General features: G+C 35.5%; 1 protein-coding gene across 1 annotated transcript in view; it reads right to left on the minus strand.

Moving 5' to 3' along the window:
• Positions 1 to 21,416, minus strand: part of MARCHF5 (membrane associated ring-CH-type finger 5) — a 56,638-nt gene that overhangs the window by 12,924 nt on the left and 22,298 nt on the right. Inside the window, exon 3 of the mRNA XM_024563406.4 lies at positions 1,251 to 1,381. Coding sequence (XP_024419174.1) covers positions 1,251 to 1,381 — 131 coding nt within the window. The remainder of the gene's footprint in view (positions 1 to 1,250; positions 1,382 to 21,416) is intronic.

Below are 21,416 nucleotides of genomic sequence, written 5' to 3' on the forward strand. Positions count from 1 at the left end.
GAAGTCACAAGAGGTCATTTAAGGAGAAGGGTCCAGCTGCTATTATAGAAATGGATTTGAGGAAAGATTAGGTCAAAAGACAGACTGGAACACAAAAAGCACAGCAACGATAGATGATAGTCTTTAAGGAAGAGGCATATAAAGCGAGAAGAGTCGAGGGCCTGGGACTAAATCTTAAAATTTAAGTCTAATTTTCATCAACAGTTACTGATTATAGCATTGTTCTGTAACATCAAAATACTGGAAGCAACACATTTTCTAATCAGCAAGAGACTGGTTATAAATTGTAGCAATTCTATACATAGAATACTATACAAATTTCTGCACAATTACATGAAAAGATCTCTAAAATTCACTGTGAAAAGAGAGGGATGAAGCTCCAAAATGCTTCTTTTGGGTTAGAAAAGAAAAAAGTGTGTGTGTGTGTGAACACATTGAGTTGGCCAGAAAGTCCATTACGTTTTTTCCATAAAATAAAAGACACATTTTTCATTTTCACCAATAACTTTATTGGTTTGGATATTTTGAGTATGTTGGCTACCTCCTACTATTGCTTCTAGTGGGTAGAGGCCAGGGGTGCTGCTAAACATCTTCCAATGCATAAGACAGTCCCACAGCAAAGAATTATTTGGCCAAAATGCCAACAGTACCAAGACACTTCACAAATCACTTCTGATATGTCCATCAGTCATAGCACCTTCTCCATACACAGCACAAATCTTTTCTTGTGTTTCAGTTGCATTTTTTACCTTCCTTGAAGTAACAAAGTATAATATGCTGAAAATGTGTATTTTCTTCCATCTTCAATACAAAATGGCTGCACAAAAATTCACCAATTTTGGTAAGTTAAAAAAAAAAAAAAAACCCACACACTGATATGACAGCTGTCACAATACAATCTACCAAAATTGTTCTAAGTGAAGTTAAAGACAACTAAGAGCTACTAAAGCCATTGTATGGAAAAAATGGACTTCTTGGGCAACCCAGTATTTATTTTTTCTTGCATGTGCACAAAGAAGTTTGGAAGAATATATATGAAATTAATAATAGTGGCTACCTGGGGAGGTAAGGAGAACTTGGGCAAATAAAGAACAGGAGTAAGAAGACTTTGCACCAAGTGGCTTTTTATATATTATTTTTAGGTCATGAAAATGCTATTGTCCAAAATAAATTTTAAAACCCCTAACAAAGTCTATTTCACAGATCTTCACATCAAAAGTAATGCAACTGAATAGAGTTAAATAGTGAACCTGCATCACTGTCACTGCTCCGTAAGTCACAGCCGTCCAATAGATAGAGCCAACCATTATTCCCGCTGCAGCAAATGGACAGGCTTTTGAGATCAGTCTATCTGCAAGATCCAAGACGTATACAACTGGACCTACAAGACAAAGAAAATAAAGTATCAACACAAGACAGATTTTTAAAAGTGACTTATTCAATATTTTCCAAAGATCTAAAATATTTTAATGAGGTTGGTTGTTCTGATGTTTAGAAATACTGTTATAAATATGATGGAACCCTAGATTTGAAGAGGTTTAGAATTTCTCAGGCATTTGCATGAATAGCTAAGTTTTACTTCCTAAATTTAAAAAAAATAGCCTCTTTAAATATTTTTCTGTATCAGTAAACCTAAGATTAAAACCTCAAACACAGGTGCTTCTCATAAAAGAAATAGTTCTCTCATTCTCTTAATCACATTGGCAACTACAAAATGAAATGGCCTTTTCAGTCTGCCCTTCCCAAACAGTTCCTAGTCAGAATTATATTCTTTAGTACTTGGTAAGAATATCACTTCTTTGACTTCATCCATTACTTCCTTGGAACAGTGTGTGAAAGTAACCAAGCCTATTTTCTTGTAGTTACACAAAGTCAATCTATCTTATTTTGATTTTCAATATGCCATAATTAGTTATTATTCTCCAACAAGCTTCTTTTAATTATCATAATACCAGTTTTTAAGGCATTCCAACAGCTGTGTGTGCCAATTATGCTTCTATTATTATGTAACTGTGAAATTTCACTATTACCTCCCTCTGGAATTTATTTGGAATAGCTACATTTGGAAGTATTCTAATTAACTGTCATTTAGCCCAATAATATAATTTAGCTCCAGAATTTTCCAGAACAGTGGGAGGGCCTAAAGAACTGAATATCTAAATTTAATCAAAAGATTATGAAACCTTGATTTAATAATAATATTTGTTGAAAACCGGCTACATACATCCTATTATTTGAGATACTTTCTTAGAAATGTACAAGTGTTTTTACCTACCTTCTGGGGGCTTACAATCTACAGGAGGATGCTATACACAAAAACAATTTATTTTCATTGTATAAAGAAATTAACATAGCAATATGATGATAAAATAAACATATAAGAGCAAGCATTCATCTACAAAACGTATGATCAATACTCCCCCTGATCATCGGAGCCAGTAATATCACTAATTTCTGTATAAAGGGAGACCACACTGTGAAGTAGAAAGAACATTTGGAGAGACATCAAACCTTTGATTTAAATTTAGCATATTCACTTTGACAATATTTGCTAGTGTCAAATTTCAACTTACATAACATTTAAAAGTATGACAAGGTATCTTTTGAGACCAAATAGATGAAGTAAGCCTAGGTCAGGGTATACTGACTCTACATACTCTAACAGCAGCATTTCTTAAATGTCTATATGATACTAGGCGCTGTGCCACAGGCATTACACGCATCATTATTTAATCTCATAAAGTAGGGTTTAATCCTTAAAATATGCACATTTGCTGGGTTAAGTTTATAACTACCTCAGAAGGCACAGTAAGTCATTAGCGAGTCACCAAAGATCCTTCAAATGTTGGTACTAACATTTAAAGACATCACTTCAATTTTCATATTCTCTACTGATAATTCTTTCATCAGAAACTGAAGCCACATGAGAACCACAGACTCTATAGCACATACACTCATCCACCAGATCCCATCTCCTCGCCACTCAAACTCACAGCTCCAGCAATTCTCTTCTTCTCTTTAGATGATTTCCAAACAAACATGTCATTATTTCTTCTATCTTAAAGAAACTCTTCACTTGACCCTTTTCCCACAACTGCTCCATTTCTTTTCTCCTTTTACAAAATTCCTCAAAAGACTGTTTTCACTCTCGCTCTCCTTCAGTTGTCTCTAGAACCTACTCCACAAAACTGCTCATTAAGGTCACTAACCACCTATGCATTTCTAAATCCAATCTCAGCTTTCCTCTCATTTGGCCTATCAGCAACATCTGACACAGATTTCCCTTCTTCCTACTACATGGTTCTTCATTGCATTAGCAGGATATGACGGTTTCTTCGTTTTCTTTCTACCTCACTAGCCACTAATTTTTCAGTCTCCTTTGCTGGTTCCTCTTCTTGATCTCAGCGAGCCCACCTTGCCAAATTACACCTCACTATACTCCCTATTTGATTACTCAGCTCTAGTTTTCTTTTTCCCAAAGCACTCAGCACCTAACATACTCTAATTTACTTATTAATTCTCTTTCCACATATTACAACAGGGGTTGGAAACTATGTCCCATTGGCTAACTCCAGCCGGCTGCCTGTTTTTGTAAAGTTTTATTGGAGCATGGCTGTACACAAAGTCTAAAATACCTTTTTGTTTTTTTAACAGAAAAAAGTTTGCCGAGTCCTGAACTAGAACAAAAACTCCAAAAAGGAAACCTTTAGGTCTTGCTTTTTCATTATTCTGTACTGAGCCTAAGTTACAAGACTATTTCCTACCCTGTCAGAATCAGAATTTACATGGAAAGAGGTATTTTACATGCTTCCAATGTACCTTCTTCCCCTCCTATTTTCAACATGGTACTTAGAACAATCTACTAATGGAATGAAGCAAGTTAATTCCTAAAAAAATTAACTGATGAAAAATTAATTTGGATGAAAATATAATCCCTGAAAGTAATCCATCACTACCACTTTTCTCTATCATGAACATGGATAATCTAGAGATGTTTGAATTATCTTTCCTTTAAAGATTTCAGAAGGTTCTAACAAAATTAGCTCAATTTTCAATTTTATTCCTGAATCATTGGGTGTGAATTCTTTTTGTACAAACAAAATCCTCGCTCTTCATTTTGGAAATTTTCTGCTCACCCTTTGGGTCATATAGAAAAGATATGCTGGATTAAATCATAACACGAACTGAATTGTGGTCCCTAATTCTAGTGTTTTTGACAAAATTCTGTCTAGGCTTTTAAATTTATTTTGTCTAAACCTCTCAAGGTTCTTCCAGATAGACTCATCCAAGATTAGTTTCATAATTAAAAGATTAAGTGTCTAGTGGTAAATATAAATATACCATTAGAATAATACTGCCACCCAGAGGAGGTATTTCTGAGAACTAAAGATGATCTAGACCAGCTATTTGGTGAATGAGAGCAATCACTGAAGCCCCCTGGATGGCTCCCTGAATCACACCCCTGCTATTAGGAAGCTTATCGTGTGCTAGTATCCCATGACTTGCACCACAAAAAGAAAATTGTCATAGCCACCAGATTCTTCTTATTGTCAGATTATAGCACAAAGAATTATAGGAAGTGAGGCAAGGCAAGACTCTAGCCCTCAATTCTAACGGGAAGGAAGAAGTGTGAATAAATGCACCTTGCAAGTTCAGTATGTCAGGGCATAAAAAGGGTTCAATATTTTAAATAGGCATTATTAAAATTTTAATGCCTCAGTGGGATTCGCCACTTATGTTTTTGATAGTATTGCATTTAAACAGTGGATGGCAATTTAAACGATATCTGTTGTGAATTCTTTTGTACAATAAAAAAGCTTTTGTAAAAAAAAAAAAAACTATACCCTAATATTTTGGGTAAATTCAAATCTTCCCATTTCACATTTAAATGAAATCAAATAGTGAGCTGAGAACTACTGGGGAAACTCCTAAGTCCATGTCTACTGAAAAAGAAGTAATGAGTTTTATCTGGCATACACTGAAAATGTAGTTTTGCTGCAACTGTGATTTAAATTTGAGTCTCTATGTATGAAAGGTGTTAATGGCATTATCTTGGAAGATAAGAAATTAATAAAATGAAAGGCAGACAATACTTAGCATCCAACATCTGCTGGCACTGCTTATAATAACTACCCGGAATTCCTAGGACCCTTCTCAGAGATAGAAAGGTATCCTCAAAAATACAGACCAATTCTTGAAAAATAATTTCCATGTTACGAGTGCTATAGTTTATAACACAGAACATCATTTAATAACATTTTTATGGACTTTATAAGATAACCTAAGATGATTATAGCTCCCATGAACCACAAGGTTTCTGCTAAGTGCTCAATGGTTTATAAAAGACAATTAACAAGCAAATAGATTGCTTGCAGAAGCTATTCAAGTTTCCATGTTATGAAGCTTTTTTCTTTGCACTGAACTATTTGCCCTAGACCCAACTCAAATGCCAACTTGTTAAGTCAAAACATCAACTCCACTTTCGGATTAAGAACGTCCAGAATGGCAAGTTTTGAAGGTCACCAAGAGTCCAACAATATACTTTTAAACTTCTCTTCTTGCTCTGACTCTTCTTTTTGTTGCACTGTTTCTGGAATGTACTGTCTCTATTTTAATTTAGTCTGTATGCAACCCCAACTACCCAATGAAAACTAACTTAACTTGGTGTAATTGCTCTACCCCACCCTGGTTCACCCTGTCCCAAGAGGCTTCCTTTACATATTATCCCACAAAATGCACTTACCCCTTTGCTTGTGCATAATGTTAATACTTTATGTTCTTGTTCAATGTTTGTTCGGTTGTCTCAATATCCTTTATGTCTGGCCATGTCAGCATCATCTTAGATTGAAAACTCCCAGGGGGCAGGGGCCATGTCTGTTTAACTCGTTTTGTACAATGCCTAGGACAGAACCATGTACAGATAGGTGCTTAAAAAATGCTTTCTGATGATGATTGGCATCACTCTCAGGGACTCTCTAAGCTCTCAGCACATGGTACTTGGTAGTACACCAGGGCAAGTTTGGCCATTCCACAGGGCACCAAAATGTAATGGCATAGGAACTAGCTGTAGCCCTCTGGCAGGTATTTGACTCAATCAGTTAAAATTTTTTTTTAAAGTATTAATTATATGATCCCAAGTCAACAAATGTAAATTTTATTGAAGACATGAAATAATATCACAACAACCAACTCAATTAAGAGTTCAAAGTATATATGAATCCTGATGGGATAGTAGTAAAGAGTTTTAACTCTTTCTCTAGCATTCAACACTGTTTTTACGAGGTCTAAGGACCTCAGACAAGCTTATGTAAGTTTCATCTTTGCTTTCTACTTGTAGGTTTAGAGTTTACTATTATTATGTTAGAACAAATATCCTGCTAATTCAGGCTGTAAGTTACACTGCCTAAGAAGTTAGTCATTATACTGTAAACAGAGAAGAAAAGATATGTTCTTGGACAATTTTTTTTAGATAACCAAACTAATAACTGACCAAAAAGCTTCCTCTTCCAAAACCTTGAAGAATAAAAGATCCAGAGTTTCAGAGTACCACTCCTCCAGGTGTATATACATTGCATATCATCACAAACAGTAACTAAAGATCATCATAGTTCTTTATGATTACATAGTTTGTGCCAAGGGAAAACTTAAATTTATCTTAAGAACAGAATAGCCCGTAGAATATTTGAGGGTTATAAGGTCAACTAAGTACTTATTAAGCACCTATTGTACACATAACATTTTACTGTGCATTAAAATAAAGGTAAATAAAACTGAACACACAAGCCTCTGCCTCCAAGGAGTCTACAATCTAGTTAGGGACAAACAATAAATACACATTAAACAACTGAAAAATTTTAAGGCAAAATTAACAAATGTATAAAAGTACAGTTCAAACTGTACAGATACATGTTAATGAAATTTTAAAGATTAAAGAGTTTTAAAATTTATGTATTTACTAATTAATAGAAGTGAATCTTAACCTATACTTGAAGTCGATAATTGAAAAGGGGGAATGCTAAAAGACCTTCTAACTAGCCAAAAGACTTTATTCAGCTCTGGCTGGTGTGACTCTGTGGACTGAGCATCGGCCAGCCATATAAAATGTTGCTGGTTTGATTCCTGGTCAGGACACATGCCTGGGTTGTGGGCCAGGTCCCCAGCTGGGGGCATGCAAGAGGCAACCAGTCAATGTTTCTCACACACTGATGTTTCTTCCATGTCTTTCTCCCTCCCTTCCCTCTCTCTAAAAATAAATAAATAAAATCTTAAATTTTATTCAAAAGGTTTATATATATATTTTTAAAGCTGGTATAGTAAGCAGTAAGGTGGGGGTTATTTGATAGAAACCTTGACCAGATCTTTAAAGAACATGACACACAAGGTAGAAAGTAAGTTCCTGGTGAGGGACATACTAAAATGAGAAAGATATTTAGGGAAAAACTGATCTTATAATAGATTATTTAAAGTCAGAATAAACTATAATAGAATCCACAAGGTTTTGTAACCAAATTGAGTACAAAGAAAGACAAAGTAGTATCAATCTAAAGAAGCTTGATATAAGAATTAGGAAAGGATCAAGAAACATTACAACTTATTAGAGAAAAGACAATGTATTGTCTGTTTTTTTGTAGAAAACCATACCTAAGGTATTAAATTTTTTGACTTTCAAAAAAGTTCAAAGTGTGATGAAAGAAACTCCACAATCAATTATCATTAATACATAAAAAGAGATGGCAATATTAATTATGAACATACGATGTTTCTGTCCAGAAAGTATCCAACTATGTAATATGAAAAATAGACACATTTATTGAAGAAGATAAGGTACAAGAAACACTGTACACAGGACAATGACACTTCAGTCCCCTTCAAAGTAGACACCTTGTGACCTCACACAGTTCTCCTGATTACCATCAGATGCCCTGTCATATTTTCCTGAATCCCATTGAGGGTCTGAAATCTCTGTCCTTTTGAAGGGGAAACGTCAGAAGTCACAGGGCACCAAATCTGGGCTGTAGAGGGGCTGAGTCACCTGGGTGATGTGATGTTTCGCCAAAGAACTTTGCACGAGACGTGATGCATGAGAGCACACATTGTCATGATGAAGCTGCCAGTCACCAGTTGCTCATAGCTGCGGCCTTCTGAATCATCAGAATGGTTTCCACAGAGGAATGTTCAAGGTTACCGCAAAATTTGATGCAGATTCTTTGCTCCACTCGCTTGGTCATTTTGAATGTGACAGCCACTTAATACAAATGCTCACTCAAGTCATCATTGTTCATTAATGCGCATTACAGTCCACTCTCCTTGGCTGCCAGGTTACATCGATGTCGCACAAACCGTTCTTGTTACATTAACAATGGCTGGACTTTTTCTGGACAGATCTCGTATGCCAAAAAATCATCAGACATTTTCTTTAAACACACCTACAGTTTTCAAAGTTTCCATTATGAGAATTACTTTTACTAATAAAAAAACTTACTTTTTAGAGAATAACAAAGGGTTATCATAAAATTCAGATAAGCATAACCATGAAGAAGATCAACCTGGTATTACTGTTTCATTTTCTTTTTCTCTCCTTTTTAAAAAAGATTTTATTTTTTCTTTTTTAGAGAGAGAGGAAGAGAAGGCAAAAGAGAGGGAGAGAACTATCAATGGGTGGTTGCCTCTCAAGTGCCCCCTACTGGGGACCTGGCCCACAACCAAGGCATGTGCCAGTCAGGTTCATAGCCCTCGCTCAATCCACTGAGCTACACCAGCCAGGGCTCTTTCTCTCTTTTTATGAGAAGCTCATATTAGGTTCCTTAGAAGGCCACATAACAAGGTGGGTAAGAATTAGGTAGGGTCCGCTGTATGTATGAATGTATGTATGTAGAATCTGGACAAACTGCTATCTCTGGACCTGAATTTCTGCATCTGTTCAATGAAGATATCTGCCTCGGTTTTTGTGAAAATTAACACAAAGCACATGAAACTCTCAATACAGTACTTAATGTTATGCAGTAACAATCAGTGTCAGCTATTACTTCTTTCAAAAACGGTAAACCAAGTTAAGCATAATAGAACTCTAGGAGAGGAGTTAGAATCTAAGACGTGTTTGAGGGAAAGCTTGTGGTATAAGGTTCTGGCATAAAAACAAGTCTCAGGAAATTCTCATGTAAGTAATAAAGGATAGGTTCTTTTCATTGAAAGATCTGGGACAAGGAAGAGAATTCATGGAGCCAGGAAATCTGGGAATAAAGAGGGAGAAGACAGATACCAGACTTACAGAATTTAGGTCTAAAATTGGTAATTAATTTTAAAAATATTCTACAATTATGTTTTGTACCTACAATTCAGCTATCTGTATTTACACATAGTATGCACCCAGAAAGTCTTACACTGTCAAAGATACTTCTTAAAATTAATCTACTTTTAAATCTTAGTGAATAAGACCAGAAGTGATCCAGCAATAAACACAAGAATCCTTACTTGAAGGTATCCTAGTCATTTGCCTCACAAAAGGGTGTACATGAGGGCCAAAGAAGACCTAATGAAATGTGCAACTACAGACATCAATAGCAGAAGGGTATTCAAAGACTGAATCACTATGGATAGGAATGTGGTTTTGAAATTTCTTTATTTTGATCACCCACAGAACTTAGATACAAATTAAAAAATAAATATTTCTGACAGCTCAGTGTAAACTGAAGAAAACACTTGAATTCTTAAGGTTGTATTTGTTTTTAAGTAGTGAAATAAGCCAACAATGTATTTTATGAGAGCACTCAGAAAAGTAACAGGTTGAGTTACTATAATAGAGGGCCATGTGATTAGAGGAAAATAATGTAGACTATTCTTAGAGAGTAGTTGATAGCTGAGAAAACATTAAAAATATAAAATTCTCATAAAAATTTCATGAAGTCATGAAAAAGTGTTAAGTTTGGAAAAAGTAGTTTTAATACTTACTTTATAGTATCCTTTTCCAATTGACAACATTCTTACTTGCTTTAAAACAGTTTAGCCACCTCACTTAAAAGAAATGTAATTAAAAACATGAGATATCTTTCCTTACCTCAGAGATTGGCTGAAATTTTAGTTTGTCAACACATTCTCTTAACAAAGTTGCAACAAATAGGCACACTCATCCATTGCAGATAGCTATACAAAAGGTACAGTATCTGTTAAGGTGAATCTGGCAATATTTAGCACAAGTATATGTGCAATTCACCGTTTGACACAGAAACCCCTTCTCCATTCATCCGTGCATAAATATTCTAAGCTAATAAATGCAGGGAAAATGAAAGAATTTCAATGTACTTCTTCTATACTACTTAATAAAATAATAGATCTAGAGGCAATGAATGAAAATTATTGATTTCTGCTAAAACCAGTAAAAGGAAGTTAATAAGGAACTTTACTGGATGCTCCAAGCTGATGATACTTGTATCCACTGGTCATTCTTATCATGAAAAGAAAAACAGCTATACATTCCCCCAATTTTATTGAGATACTAACATATAATATTTAAGGTATACAATGTAATGATTTGATATATAAATATGAGAAATGATTACCATAATAAGGTTAGTGAATAATTCAATCCTCATACTACTACCATCTTTTGGCAATAACACTTAAAATTTAGTTTCTTAACTTCTCTGGATATAATACAGTACTGTTAACTATAGTCACTGTACTGTGTATTAGATTCCCAGAGCTTATCTATCTTCTATTGATTGACTGAATGATTTGAGACAGACAGACAGACAGACAGAGAAAAGGTATTTGTTGTTCCACTTACTGATGCATTTATTGGTTGATGCTTGTATGTCTCCTGACCAGGGATTGAACTCACAACCTTGGCATATCAGGAGAGCATTCTAACTGAGCTACCCAGCCAGGGGAGAACTTACTCATCTTTTATATGGAAGTTTGTACCCTTTGACCAACACCTCCTAATATCCCTCACTCTCTGGCAATCACCATTCTACTAATTCTATGAGTTTGGCTATTTTAGATTCTACAAAGTGAGAACATATAGTATTTGTCTTTCTCTGTCACTCAACATAATGTCCTTAAGATCCACCCATGCTGCCCTAGCTGGGTGGCTCAGTGGATTGAGTGCTGGCCTGGGAACCAAAGGCAGGTGGTTCAATTCCCAGTCAGGGTACATGCCTGGGCTGCAGGCCAAGTCCGCAGTAGGAGGTGTGTGAGAGGCAACCACACACTGACATTTCCTTCACTCTTTCTCCTTCCCTTCCCCTCTAAAAATAAATAAATAAAACCTTAAAAAAAAAAAAGAGCCAACCATGTTGTTGCAAAAGGCAGGATTTCCTTGTTTTTTTTTTTTTTTTAAAGTATTTAATAGTATAATTAATTTTCCACTGTGTGTGTGTGTCACATTTTGTTTACCCATTCATCCATCAGTGGACCCTTAGGTTGTTCTCATGTCTTGGCTATTGTGAATGATGCTGTAGGTGATGGAGGTGCAGGTATCTTTTCGAGATAGTGATTTCATTTTTTTTGGATTATCTACCCAGAAGTGGGATTGCTGAATCATACAATAGTTCTATTTTTAATTTTTTGAGGACTCTCCATACTGTTTTCCATAATGGTCATACCGATTTACATACCCCAAAATATTGCATAAGCCTTTTTTCTACAGCCTTACCAACGCTTTTCTCTGTTGTCTTTTTCGTGGTATCTCATTGTGGTTTTGATCTCATTTTCCTGATGATTAGTGCTGCTGAGCATCTTTCCAAGCACTGGTTGTCATTTGTATGTATTCTTTGGAAAAAAAACCCTGCTCAAGTCCTTTGTCCATTTATAAATGTTTTCTCTTTTGCTATTGCATTATATGAGTTCCTTAGGTTTGCAAAATATATTTTTATTCCATGGGTTACTATTTTTTTTCACTTTGCTGATTGTTTCTTTTGCTGTGTAGAAGTGTTTCAGTTTGATATAGTCCACTTGTTTATTTTTGCTTTCGCTGCCTGTGTTTTTGGTGTATATGCAAATACTCATTACCAAGACCAATGTCAAGGAACTTTTCCCTATGTTTTTTTTTTTTTTTTCTAGTGGTTTTACAGTTTCAGGTGTTTTAAAAAAATGTTTATTAGAACATTGTTTTAAAAAATATATATTTTATTGATTATGCTATTAGAGTTGTCCCATTTTTTTCTCCCCTTTATTCACCTCCACCCTACACCTTCCCTCCCACCAGCACCCACCCCCCAACCTTACTTCATGTCCATGGGTTGTACATTTAAATTCTTTGGCTTCTCCATTTCCCATGTTATTAACCTTCCCTGTCTATTTTGTACCTACTATGTATGCTTCTTATTCTCTGTACCTTTCCCCCCATTCTCTCCCTTCCTTCTCCCTGCTGATAACCCTCCCTGTCATCTCTATTTCTGTGAATCTGTTCCTGTTTTATTGTTTGCTTAGTTTTTGTTTTTAGGTTTGGTTATCTATAGTTGTGAGTTTGCTGTCATTTTACTGTTCATATTTTTGATCATTTTCCTTTTCTTAGGTAAGTCCCTTTAACATTTCATATACTAATGGCTTGGTGATGATGAACTCCTTTAACTTGATCCTATCTGGGAAGCACTTTATCTTCCCTTCCATTCTAAATGATAGCTTTGCTGGATAGAGTAATCTTGGATGTAGGGCCTTGTCTTTTATGACGTGGAATACTTCTTTCCAGCCCCTTCTTGCCTGCAAGCTTTCTTTTGAGTAATCAGCTGATTGTCTTATGGGAATGGGAACTCCTTTGTAGGTAACTGTCCCCCTTTCTCTTGCTGCTTTTAAGATTCTCTTCTTATCTTTAATCTTGGGTAATGGATTTTGATGTGCTTTGGTATGTGCTTCCTTGGGTCCAGCTTCTTTGGGACTCTCTGAGGTTCCTGGACTTCCTGGAAGTTTATTTCCTTTGCCAGATTGGGGAAGTTCTCCATTATTTTTTCAAATCAGTTTTCCATTTCTTGCTCTTCCTGTTCTCCTTCTGGCACTCCTACGATTTGGATGTTGGAACGTTAAAGTTGTCTCGGAGGTTCCTAAGCCTCTCCTCATTTTCTTGTTTTTTTCATTCTATTCTGGTCGAATGTTTCTTCCGTCTGCTCTAATCATTGATTGAGTCCCGGTTTCCTTCCTGTCACTGTTGCTTCCCTGTGCATTTTCCTTTATTTCACTTTTCATAGCCTTCATTTCTTCCTCTATTTTGCAACCATACTCAACCATTTCTGTGAGCAACCTGATTACCAGTGTTTTGAACCTTGCATCTGATAGGTTGGCTATCTCTTTGTAGCTTAGTTCTATTTTTGGAGCTTTGATCTGTTCTTTCATTTGGGCCTTATTTTTGTCTTGGTGTGCCTGTCATGCAGTAAGGAGCAGAGCCTTAGGTATTTACCAGGGTGGGTCATCCCACATCGCTGTTATGGCACTGTATGTGGGGGAGGGGTCAGAGAGGGAACAGTGCCACTTGCTCAGCTCTTGGCTGGCTTTCAGTCACTTCCCCTACTACCCACAAGCAAAGTGGGCCCTTCTAGAGCTGATTCCCGTGGTGGGGTAGGGTGGGTTTGTGGATGTCCTACAACCCTGTGGGTCTCTCCAATGAACCCTCCTTGGAGGCAGAGAGGCAGGGAGTTTCTCCCGCTGTGCAAACCCCACAGATTTTTACAGTCGGAGGTTTTGAGGCTTTATTGTGCTGCACTAGAACCCTGGGTTGCATGGTCTGTCTTGCTCCCCTGTTACTACTCCTGGTTTATCCACACACAAATGTGGGACTGCCCAGTCTGCTAGCTGCTGCCTCACTGAGAGTGCTTTCTGCCTTGGCTGCCCATCTCTGCTCATCCTACCAGTATGGATGAATGTTTCTTCTTTAACTCCTTGGTTGTTAGACTTCCATACAGTTCAATTTTCTGGCAGTTTTGGTTATTTTTTGTTTTTAAATTTGTTGTTTTCCTTCTTTTGGTTGTGCGAGGAGGCAAAGTGTATCTACCTATGCCTCCATCTTGGCTGGAAGTTACAGTTTCAGGTCTTAAATTTAAGTCTTTAATCCATTTTAATTTTTTCTGAGAGGTATAAGATAGAAGTCCAATTTCATTCTTTTGCATGTGAATATCCAGTTTACCCAATACCAGTTTTTTTTTTTTAAGATTTTATTTTACTTAATTTTAGATGGACAAGAAGGAAGGGAGAAAGAGAATGAGAGAAACATGACTGTGTGGTAGCCTCTCACGCACCCCCCCCCCCCCACACTGGGGACCTGGCCTACAACCCAGGCATGTTCCCTGGATGGAGAATCGAACAAGTGACCCCTTGATTTGCAGGCTGGTGCTCAATCCACTAAGCCACATCAGCCAGGGCCCAATATCATTTACTGAAGATATTATTCTTTCTTCAGGGTATTCTTGGCTCCACTATAAAATATTAGTTGAATATATATGCATTCTGGGCTCTTTTTACTGCTCCAATGGCCTATGTATCAGTATGGCCGGTACCATATTGTTTTGATTACTAGAGCTTTGTAATATAGCTTTATAGACTGAAATCAGAAAATGTGATGCCTCCAGCTTTGTTCTTTCTCGAGATTGCTTGGGCTATTAGAGGTCTTTTGTAGTTCCATGTAAATTTTAGGATTATTGTTTCTGTTTCTATGAAAAAAGCCACTGGAATTTTGACAGGGGTTGCATTGAATCTATAAATGGCTTTGGGCAGAATAAACATTTTAGTAATATTAATTTTTCTAATCCATGAGCATAGCTTTCTATTTTTGTCTTTAATTTCTTGCACCAATGTCTTATAATTTTGTTTTATTCCTAAACATTTTATTATTTTTGATATTATAAATGAGCTGGTTTTCTTTTTCAGGTAGTTTGTTGATAGTGTATAGAAACACAACTGATGTTTGTATGTTGATTTTGTATCCTGCAACTTTACTAAATTTATTAGTTCTAACAGGTTTTTTTGGTGTAGTTTTAGGATTTTCTACATATAAGATATTATCTGCAAACACAGTTTTACTTCTTTCTTTCTGACTTGGAACTTTTATACGTTTTTCTTACCTAACTGCTCTGGCTAGGACTTCCAGTATTATGTTGAATAGGACTGGTGAAAATGGATGATCTTGCTTTGATTTTTATGGGGAAGTTTTTGACCTTTCACCACTGAGTATGAAGTTAACCATGGGTTTGTCATATATGGTCATTATTATGTTGAAGTGTTCCTTTTATACCCAATTTTTTGCTTTTTCTGTATTTATTAAGATGAGCATGTAGTTTTCACTTTTTATTCTATCAATGTGATATATCGCATTGACTGATTTTCAGGTGTTAAACATCCTTCCATCCTAGGGATAAATTCCCCTTGACCACGATGTATGATATTTTTAATGTGCTGTTGAATTTGGTTTGCTAGTATTTTGATGAGAATTTGCGATCTATATTCATCAGGGATATTGGCTTGTACTTTTCTTGTTGTGTCCTTATCTGGCTTTGGTATTAGGGTAATTCTGAACTTATAAAGTAAATTTGGCAGTATTCTCTTCTCTTCAATTTTTTGAAGACTTTGAGAAGGATTGGTATTTATTCTTCTTTAAAAGTTTGGTAGAATTCATCAGTGAAACCGTGTGGTCCAGGGCTTTTCATTTTGGGGAGATTTACGATCTCCTTACTTGTTATTGGTCTGTTCACATGATTTTGTCTTGGTAGGCTGTATGTTTCCAGAAATTTGTCCTTTACGTCTAGGTTATTCATTTTGCTGGCATGTATTTGTTCATAAATGTCTCTTATGATCCTTTGTATTTCTGAGGTGTCAGTTGTAATATCTCTTCTTTGAATGACAAGTATACATTATATGGCTCATGTTGTGATATAATAAGAAGTACCCAGAACCATTTATGAAATAGCCTTGCAAAACATAACAAAACAAAACCCCATTCATAACCTCATCAATGAGATCTGACCAACAGTTTGTAAGATGTGCTAGAGATAGGACAACTTAGTACCTTAGTATTCTTGCAATGTGAGTAATAATAAAATCCAGAAAATGGGATATTCTATGATGACAAATGATCTTTCTCTTCAATCAAAAAATTACAAGGATAAAAACTAAAATACTGTTTTTTTTCTACAAGTCATATGAGGTCTCGGTTCTGTACAAATTGGACCCTGAGACCCTTAGAAGGTGAGTTAGGGAAAAAAAAAAATCCATATGATAAAGTGAAGCAGCAAAGAAAACTGTTATTGTCAAGAAGAAAAGAATGACAAGGAGGATAATTTCTTCTAAGAATTTGTAACCATAGTCAACTAGCACGCAGATTTCAGGTTAGAAATCTGTCTGTGCTATGGGAGAAAGCCCAGAGATGAAAGCAATTTCAGACTGGTCGCATCCTTGCAAATCCTTTTTGGAGTTCCTTCACTGTCAGAATATCCACAGAGTATAAATATGAACACGATTCCCACACTTATGGGAAACAAAGCACTATAAGCAAGAGGCAAAATAAAAACAACAAATTTAGGCTACCAAAGACTTGAAATACCTATTACCAATCTGATAAAATGACCTGGCACATTTAAAAAACAGAGAACTTAAAAAAAAAAAAATCAAAAGCAAAAGAACACCCCTCAAACCACAGATTGACACTGCTGAAAAGAGCATGAGAACTGGTAACAGTTAAGAAGAAATTATAATGCTGCAGCACAGAGAGCCCAAATGATGAAAAACACAAAAGTAAAGGAACATGAAAGATAAAATGAAAATGTTTAACATAATTCTAATCACAGTTATAGAAGATAAGAATTGAAAGAATGGGGGAGAAGCAATATCTAAAGAGACAAAAGCTATGAGTTTTCAAGGATAGATACTTAAAATAGGAAAATAAAGTACAAAACTTAAAAAAGTAGGACAAACAGTATGCACAAAATTTGACAGTAAAAATCCAACTATATCAATATCACAATGAATATAAAAAAAACAAAACTAAGAGCTGAAAATAAAAGGAGAAAAACTGAATAGGGAAAATACAACAATAACATTAAAACTGGTATATAAGGGGGGATAAATAGTAACTTTATAGTGGGGAAGTCTGACAAACACTACCCTAATCAGGTGATCAAGGTGAGTACCACCAGTGATAAGTAACTCACCCTTGATGTGATATGATGAAAATCATACTTCGCCTCAGTGGTCTTGCTCCCCCCACCGCTGAGATAATAGGAAGAACATCAGATAAATCCCAATTGAGCAACATTCTACAAAACATCTGACCTGTATTCCTCAAAAGTCTCAAGGTCATCAAAAACAAGGAAAGTCTGGGAAACTATTATAGCCAAGAGGAGCTTGAGGAAACATGACTAAATATATTCTGGATAAGTATCCTGGATCAGAATAAAGACATAAGGCAAAAATTTTTTTAAATCTGAATAATGTATGAATTTTATTTATTAATAATTATCAATATTTGTTCATTAATAATAACAAATGTACATACTAATATAAGATGTTAATAGAGGAAACGGGATGTGGAATATATGGGAACTCTCTGCACTATTTTTATAATTTTTCCATAAATCAAATATTGTCCTAAAATAAAAAGTTGATGTAAACAAAAAGCTGGTGCAGTTATATTACACCTATTCTATATTATCTGTGTAATTTTAAGATAAAAAAAGCACTGTTATGGATGGAATAGTCATTACTTAATGATAAAAAGTTGAACTCACAGGATAATTTATTTCTAAAATTGAGGGATAGGTAAATGAGTGATAGTTTATTAGTCTTTATTCCTCATATGCAGTTATATATTCTTTTTCAACCAATGAAATAATTAAAAATGAAAGAGAAATAAAATACCTGAGTGAATATTCTGCTGAGCTTTGATCAGTGCTAAGGCAGCAGATAGGCAATGGAAAAGCAGGCACTCCAATACACTGTTGGGAAGATTAAATAGGTATAATCTCTACGAAAGCCAATTTGATGATATCTATTAATGTTACAAACGTATATGTAACCCAGCAATTCCACTCTAGTCATTTATCTTATGGATATATTTGCAAAGCTACATAAAATTATTTTATACAGTGGTTTATGACAGGACTGTTTGTACTAGTAAAAAGTTAGAAACAGCCTAAAAAGAAACTCAAAGAATTGAGTGGTGTTTCTATAATAATCTACTTTAAACTCATCTATCTCATTTACTTACTTATGTAAACAAAGCATTCAACATCTGCAGAACCAAAATAAACTGAACTGAAAAAAAGAACAGCCTAAGTGTCTGTCAACAGGAAAGTGGTTATATAAATAACCATACATCTATGTAACTAAAGAAAAAAAAAGAAAGTTCTTTATATACTAATATAAATGGTGTCTACCATATATTGCTAAGGAAAAAAAAAGCAAGTATGGAACAGGATGCATAGTATACTAGTCTAGAACATATTAACACATAACCTAATTGTGCTCAATATTCTGTTTGCCTCTCCTGGTTTACTCCTCATTTTTCTCCACCCTGATTTGTGTACTGGGACGGTGAACAAACAAGTAGCATCTTTCAGGCAACCTTGCCCTCCTCTAGTTTCTGATGTGTTCTAACAATGATGGAATGGCTAGAAAATCAGAGGGTGGTAAAAAGTGTTAAGGGAATTTTTTCCTGGACTGCCTCACTGCAGGTAGTTTGCATTTCTCTAAAATCTGCAGGTCCTGTTAAACAACCTTTTGCTTTCTGCTACAGCTCTTGTCAAGTTCTGTCAACAGCCCCCTTCCCCTGTACTTTCAGGCCTGTGAGTAGAAATGGTTTCCCCTAATTGCTGATCCCTGGCTATTTCCCAGTCCCTCGTTTGTTCCTTTAACACTACCCTATTGTTTGTAGATTCTCTGTCATTGTGTATAGGAGAGGGGGAGAAAGGGAGAGGGAGACAGGGAGGGAGAGAGAGAGGGAAAGAAGGAAAGAAGGAGGGGAGAAGAAAGAGGAGAAGAGAGAAAAAGAGAAGAGAAACACTAGAATGAAACACCAGAGATTTCTAACAAAAAAGTACTTGGCATCTTGGCTGGCAGACATAATAAAAAGACTTTTCACTGAATTTTGGAGGGAAAACACATAATGTGAACTTAAATATTTAAAAGAGTTAAAGAAAATAATGTGCCCTATTTGGTGTGACTCAGTGTAATGGGCACCGGCCTTTGAACCAAAAGGTTGCCAGTTCAATTCCCAGTCAGGGCACATGCCTGGGTTGCAGGCCGGGTCCCAAGTTGGGGGCAAGAGAGAGGCAACTGGTCGATGTATCTCTTGCACATTGATGTTTCTCCCCCTCTCTTTCTCCTTCCCGTTTCTTCAAAAAAATAAAATAAAATCTTAAAAAAAAAACTATTAAAAAAAAAAAGGAAAATATTGCCTGTAAGATATTGTAGTTGCTGCATCTTTTCTTTCATGTATTTGTTATTCCTTTCCATTTCCAGCAGGACAAATATCAAGACAAAGAAAAAAGGGAACAGACCATACATATAATTCATTAGTATTATCTCAAATATTTTCAAATTAACATTATCCCTATTTGCTCTTATAGTACCTAAAACTACTTCTTAACCATGTGTGGCCTGGTAGCTGTCTCACTCAGTGATAGTAGCAAGAAATTTAGCAATTTAAAATCCTGGCTCCTTCACTTACTTGCTAGAAGCTGATAGGCTTCCATTAAATAAATTTGTTGACTCTGTTTTCTTATCTGTAAAATAAGGACAATATCTACTATGTTCTTGTTTTTGAGAAGTTTACAAAATATATAGGCAAGCTGACCAATATAGTGTCTGGCAAACAGTAGCAGACTGTTGGCAAATAATAGGTATTGATAAGAGTATTAATATTTATTATATTGTAACATAAAATTGTAACAACTATTAATTTTATTTGCTAGATTCTCTAAGAAAGGTTTCTCTTAGGAATCATTCCTCATTATCCCTAGTGATTATCTTTCCCTTCTAAGCTTCACACTTCACTTAATATTTTAAAGTAACTTCTTGAGGGTGACTGTTATTTTCAACCCTATCCGTAAGTTTAAATTGATGTTTAGTTGATAACAAAAATAAAACAAATAAAAACACACTGTGATAAAAATTTCACTTGAACATTGTAACCTAAGAATTTACTACTAATTTATTAAGACGAGAGCAGTAGTGCCTACACTTAAAAGTTGATTTTAACTGTGAAATTGTTAGTACAAACAAAGGCCATTTTATAGTGATAAAAGGGACAATCCATCAGCAACATAGAACAATTAATTAGGAACATATATACACCTAACAAAGAGCCCAAAATAAACAAACTGAAAATGGAAATGATTGAAGAAATAGGTAATTCAACAATAGCTGAAGACTTCAATATCTCACTTTCCCTGAGAGATTGGTGAAAGATCTACAAGGAAATAGAAGACTTGAAAATACTATGAACCAACTAGATAGTATAAAACACTCCTTTCAACAACAGAATGCACCTTCTTCTCAAGCACACATGAAATATTTGCCAGAATACACCATGTTAGACCATAAAACAAGCCCTAATATATTTAAAAGAACAGAAGCCAAGTATGTTCTTTGATCACAGTGGAATGAAATTAGAAATCAGTAACAGAAGGACATTTGGGAAATTAACATGTATGTAAAAATCAAATGACATACTCCTAAATAATCAACAGGTCCAAAAAGACATCTAAGCAGTCCTTAGAAATTCATAGCTATAAATGACTACATTAAAAAGGAAGATCAAGAAAATGAGAAGACAAGGTATAGATTGGAGAAAATATTTGCAGAAGAAATACCTGATAAAGGACCGTTACACAAAATACACAAAAACAGGTAAAACTCAACAAGAAAAAAAAATCTGATTTTAAAAATAATCAAAAGACTTTAACAGACACCTCACCAAACACAGATGACATCATCACTTAACATCTAAAATCCAAAACACTGACAACACCAAATGCTGACAAAGATATAAAGCAACCAGAATTCATTGCTGGTGGGAATGCAAAATGTACAGCCACTTTGAAAGAGAGTTTGGCAGTTTCTTAACAAAACTAAACATAGGAGGAGGACCCCCCAAAACTGGAATTATCTTCCGGAGGGTGGGCCCCTTGTAGTACAGGCTTCCCCTGCTAGGTGAGTGTTCTAAGAACCCGTCTGTGTCAGTGTACCAGCTAGTGTTGTTGAGAGGATGCATTTTGCTTCACTGAATTTTTCTGAAGACTTTTTCAACATGTTTGACCATTTCGAGTGCACCTGCCCACACTGCGCTGAGTATTCAGCAGTTTTTGACCAAAAAAAATGGCATGATCCCTGTGCCCCACCCTCCCTATTTGCCCAATCTTGCCCCAAGTGACTTTTTTTGTTTCCTCAAAGGGAAATATTTTGCTGATGTAGAAGAGGTGAAACAAAAAATGGCAGAA

The sequence above is a fragment of the Desmodus rotundus genome, chromosome 4 (genome assembly GCF_022682495.2).
Source record: "Desmodus rotundus isolate HL8 chromosome 4, HLdesRot8A.1, whole genome shotgun sequence".
Classification (NCBI taxonomy): domain Eukaryota; kingdom Metazoa; phylum Chordata; class Mammalia; order Chiroptera; family Phyllostomidae; genus Desmodus; species Desmodus rotundus.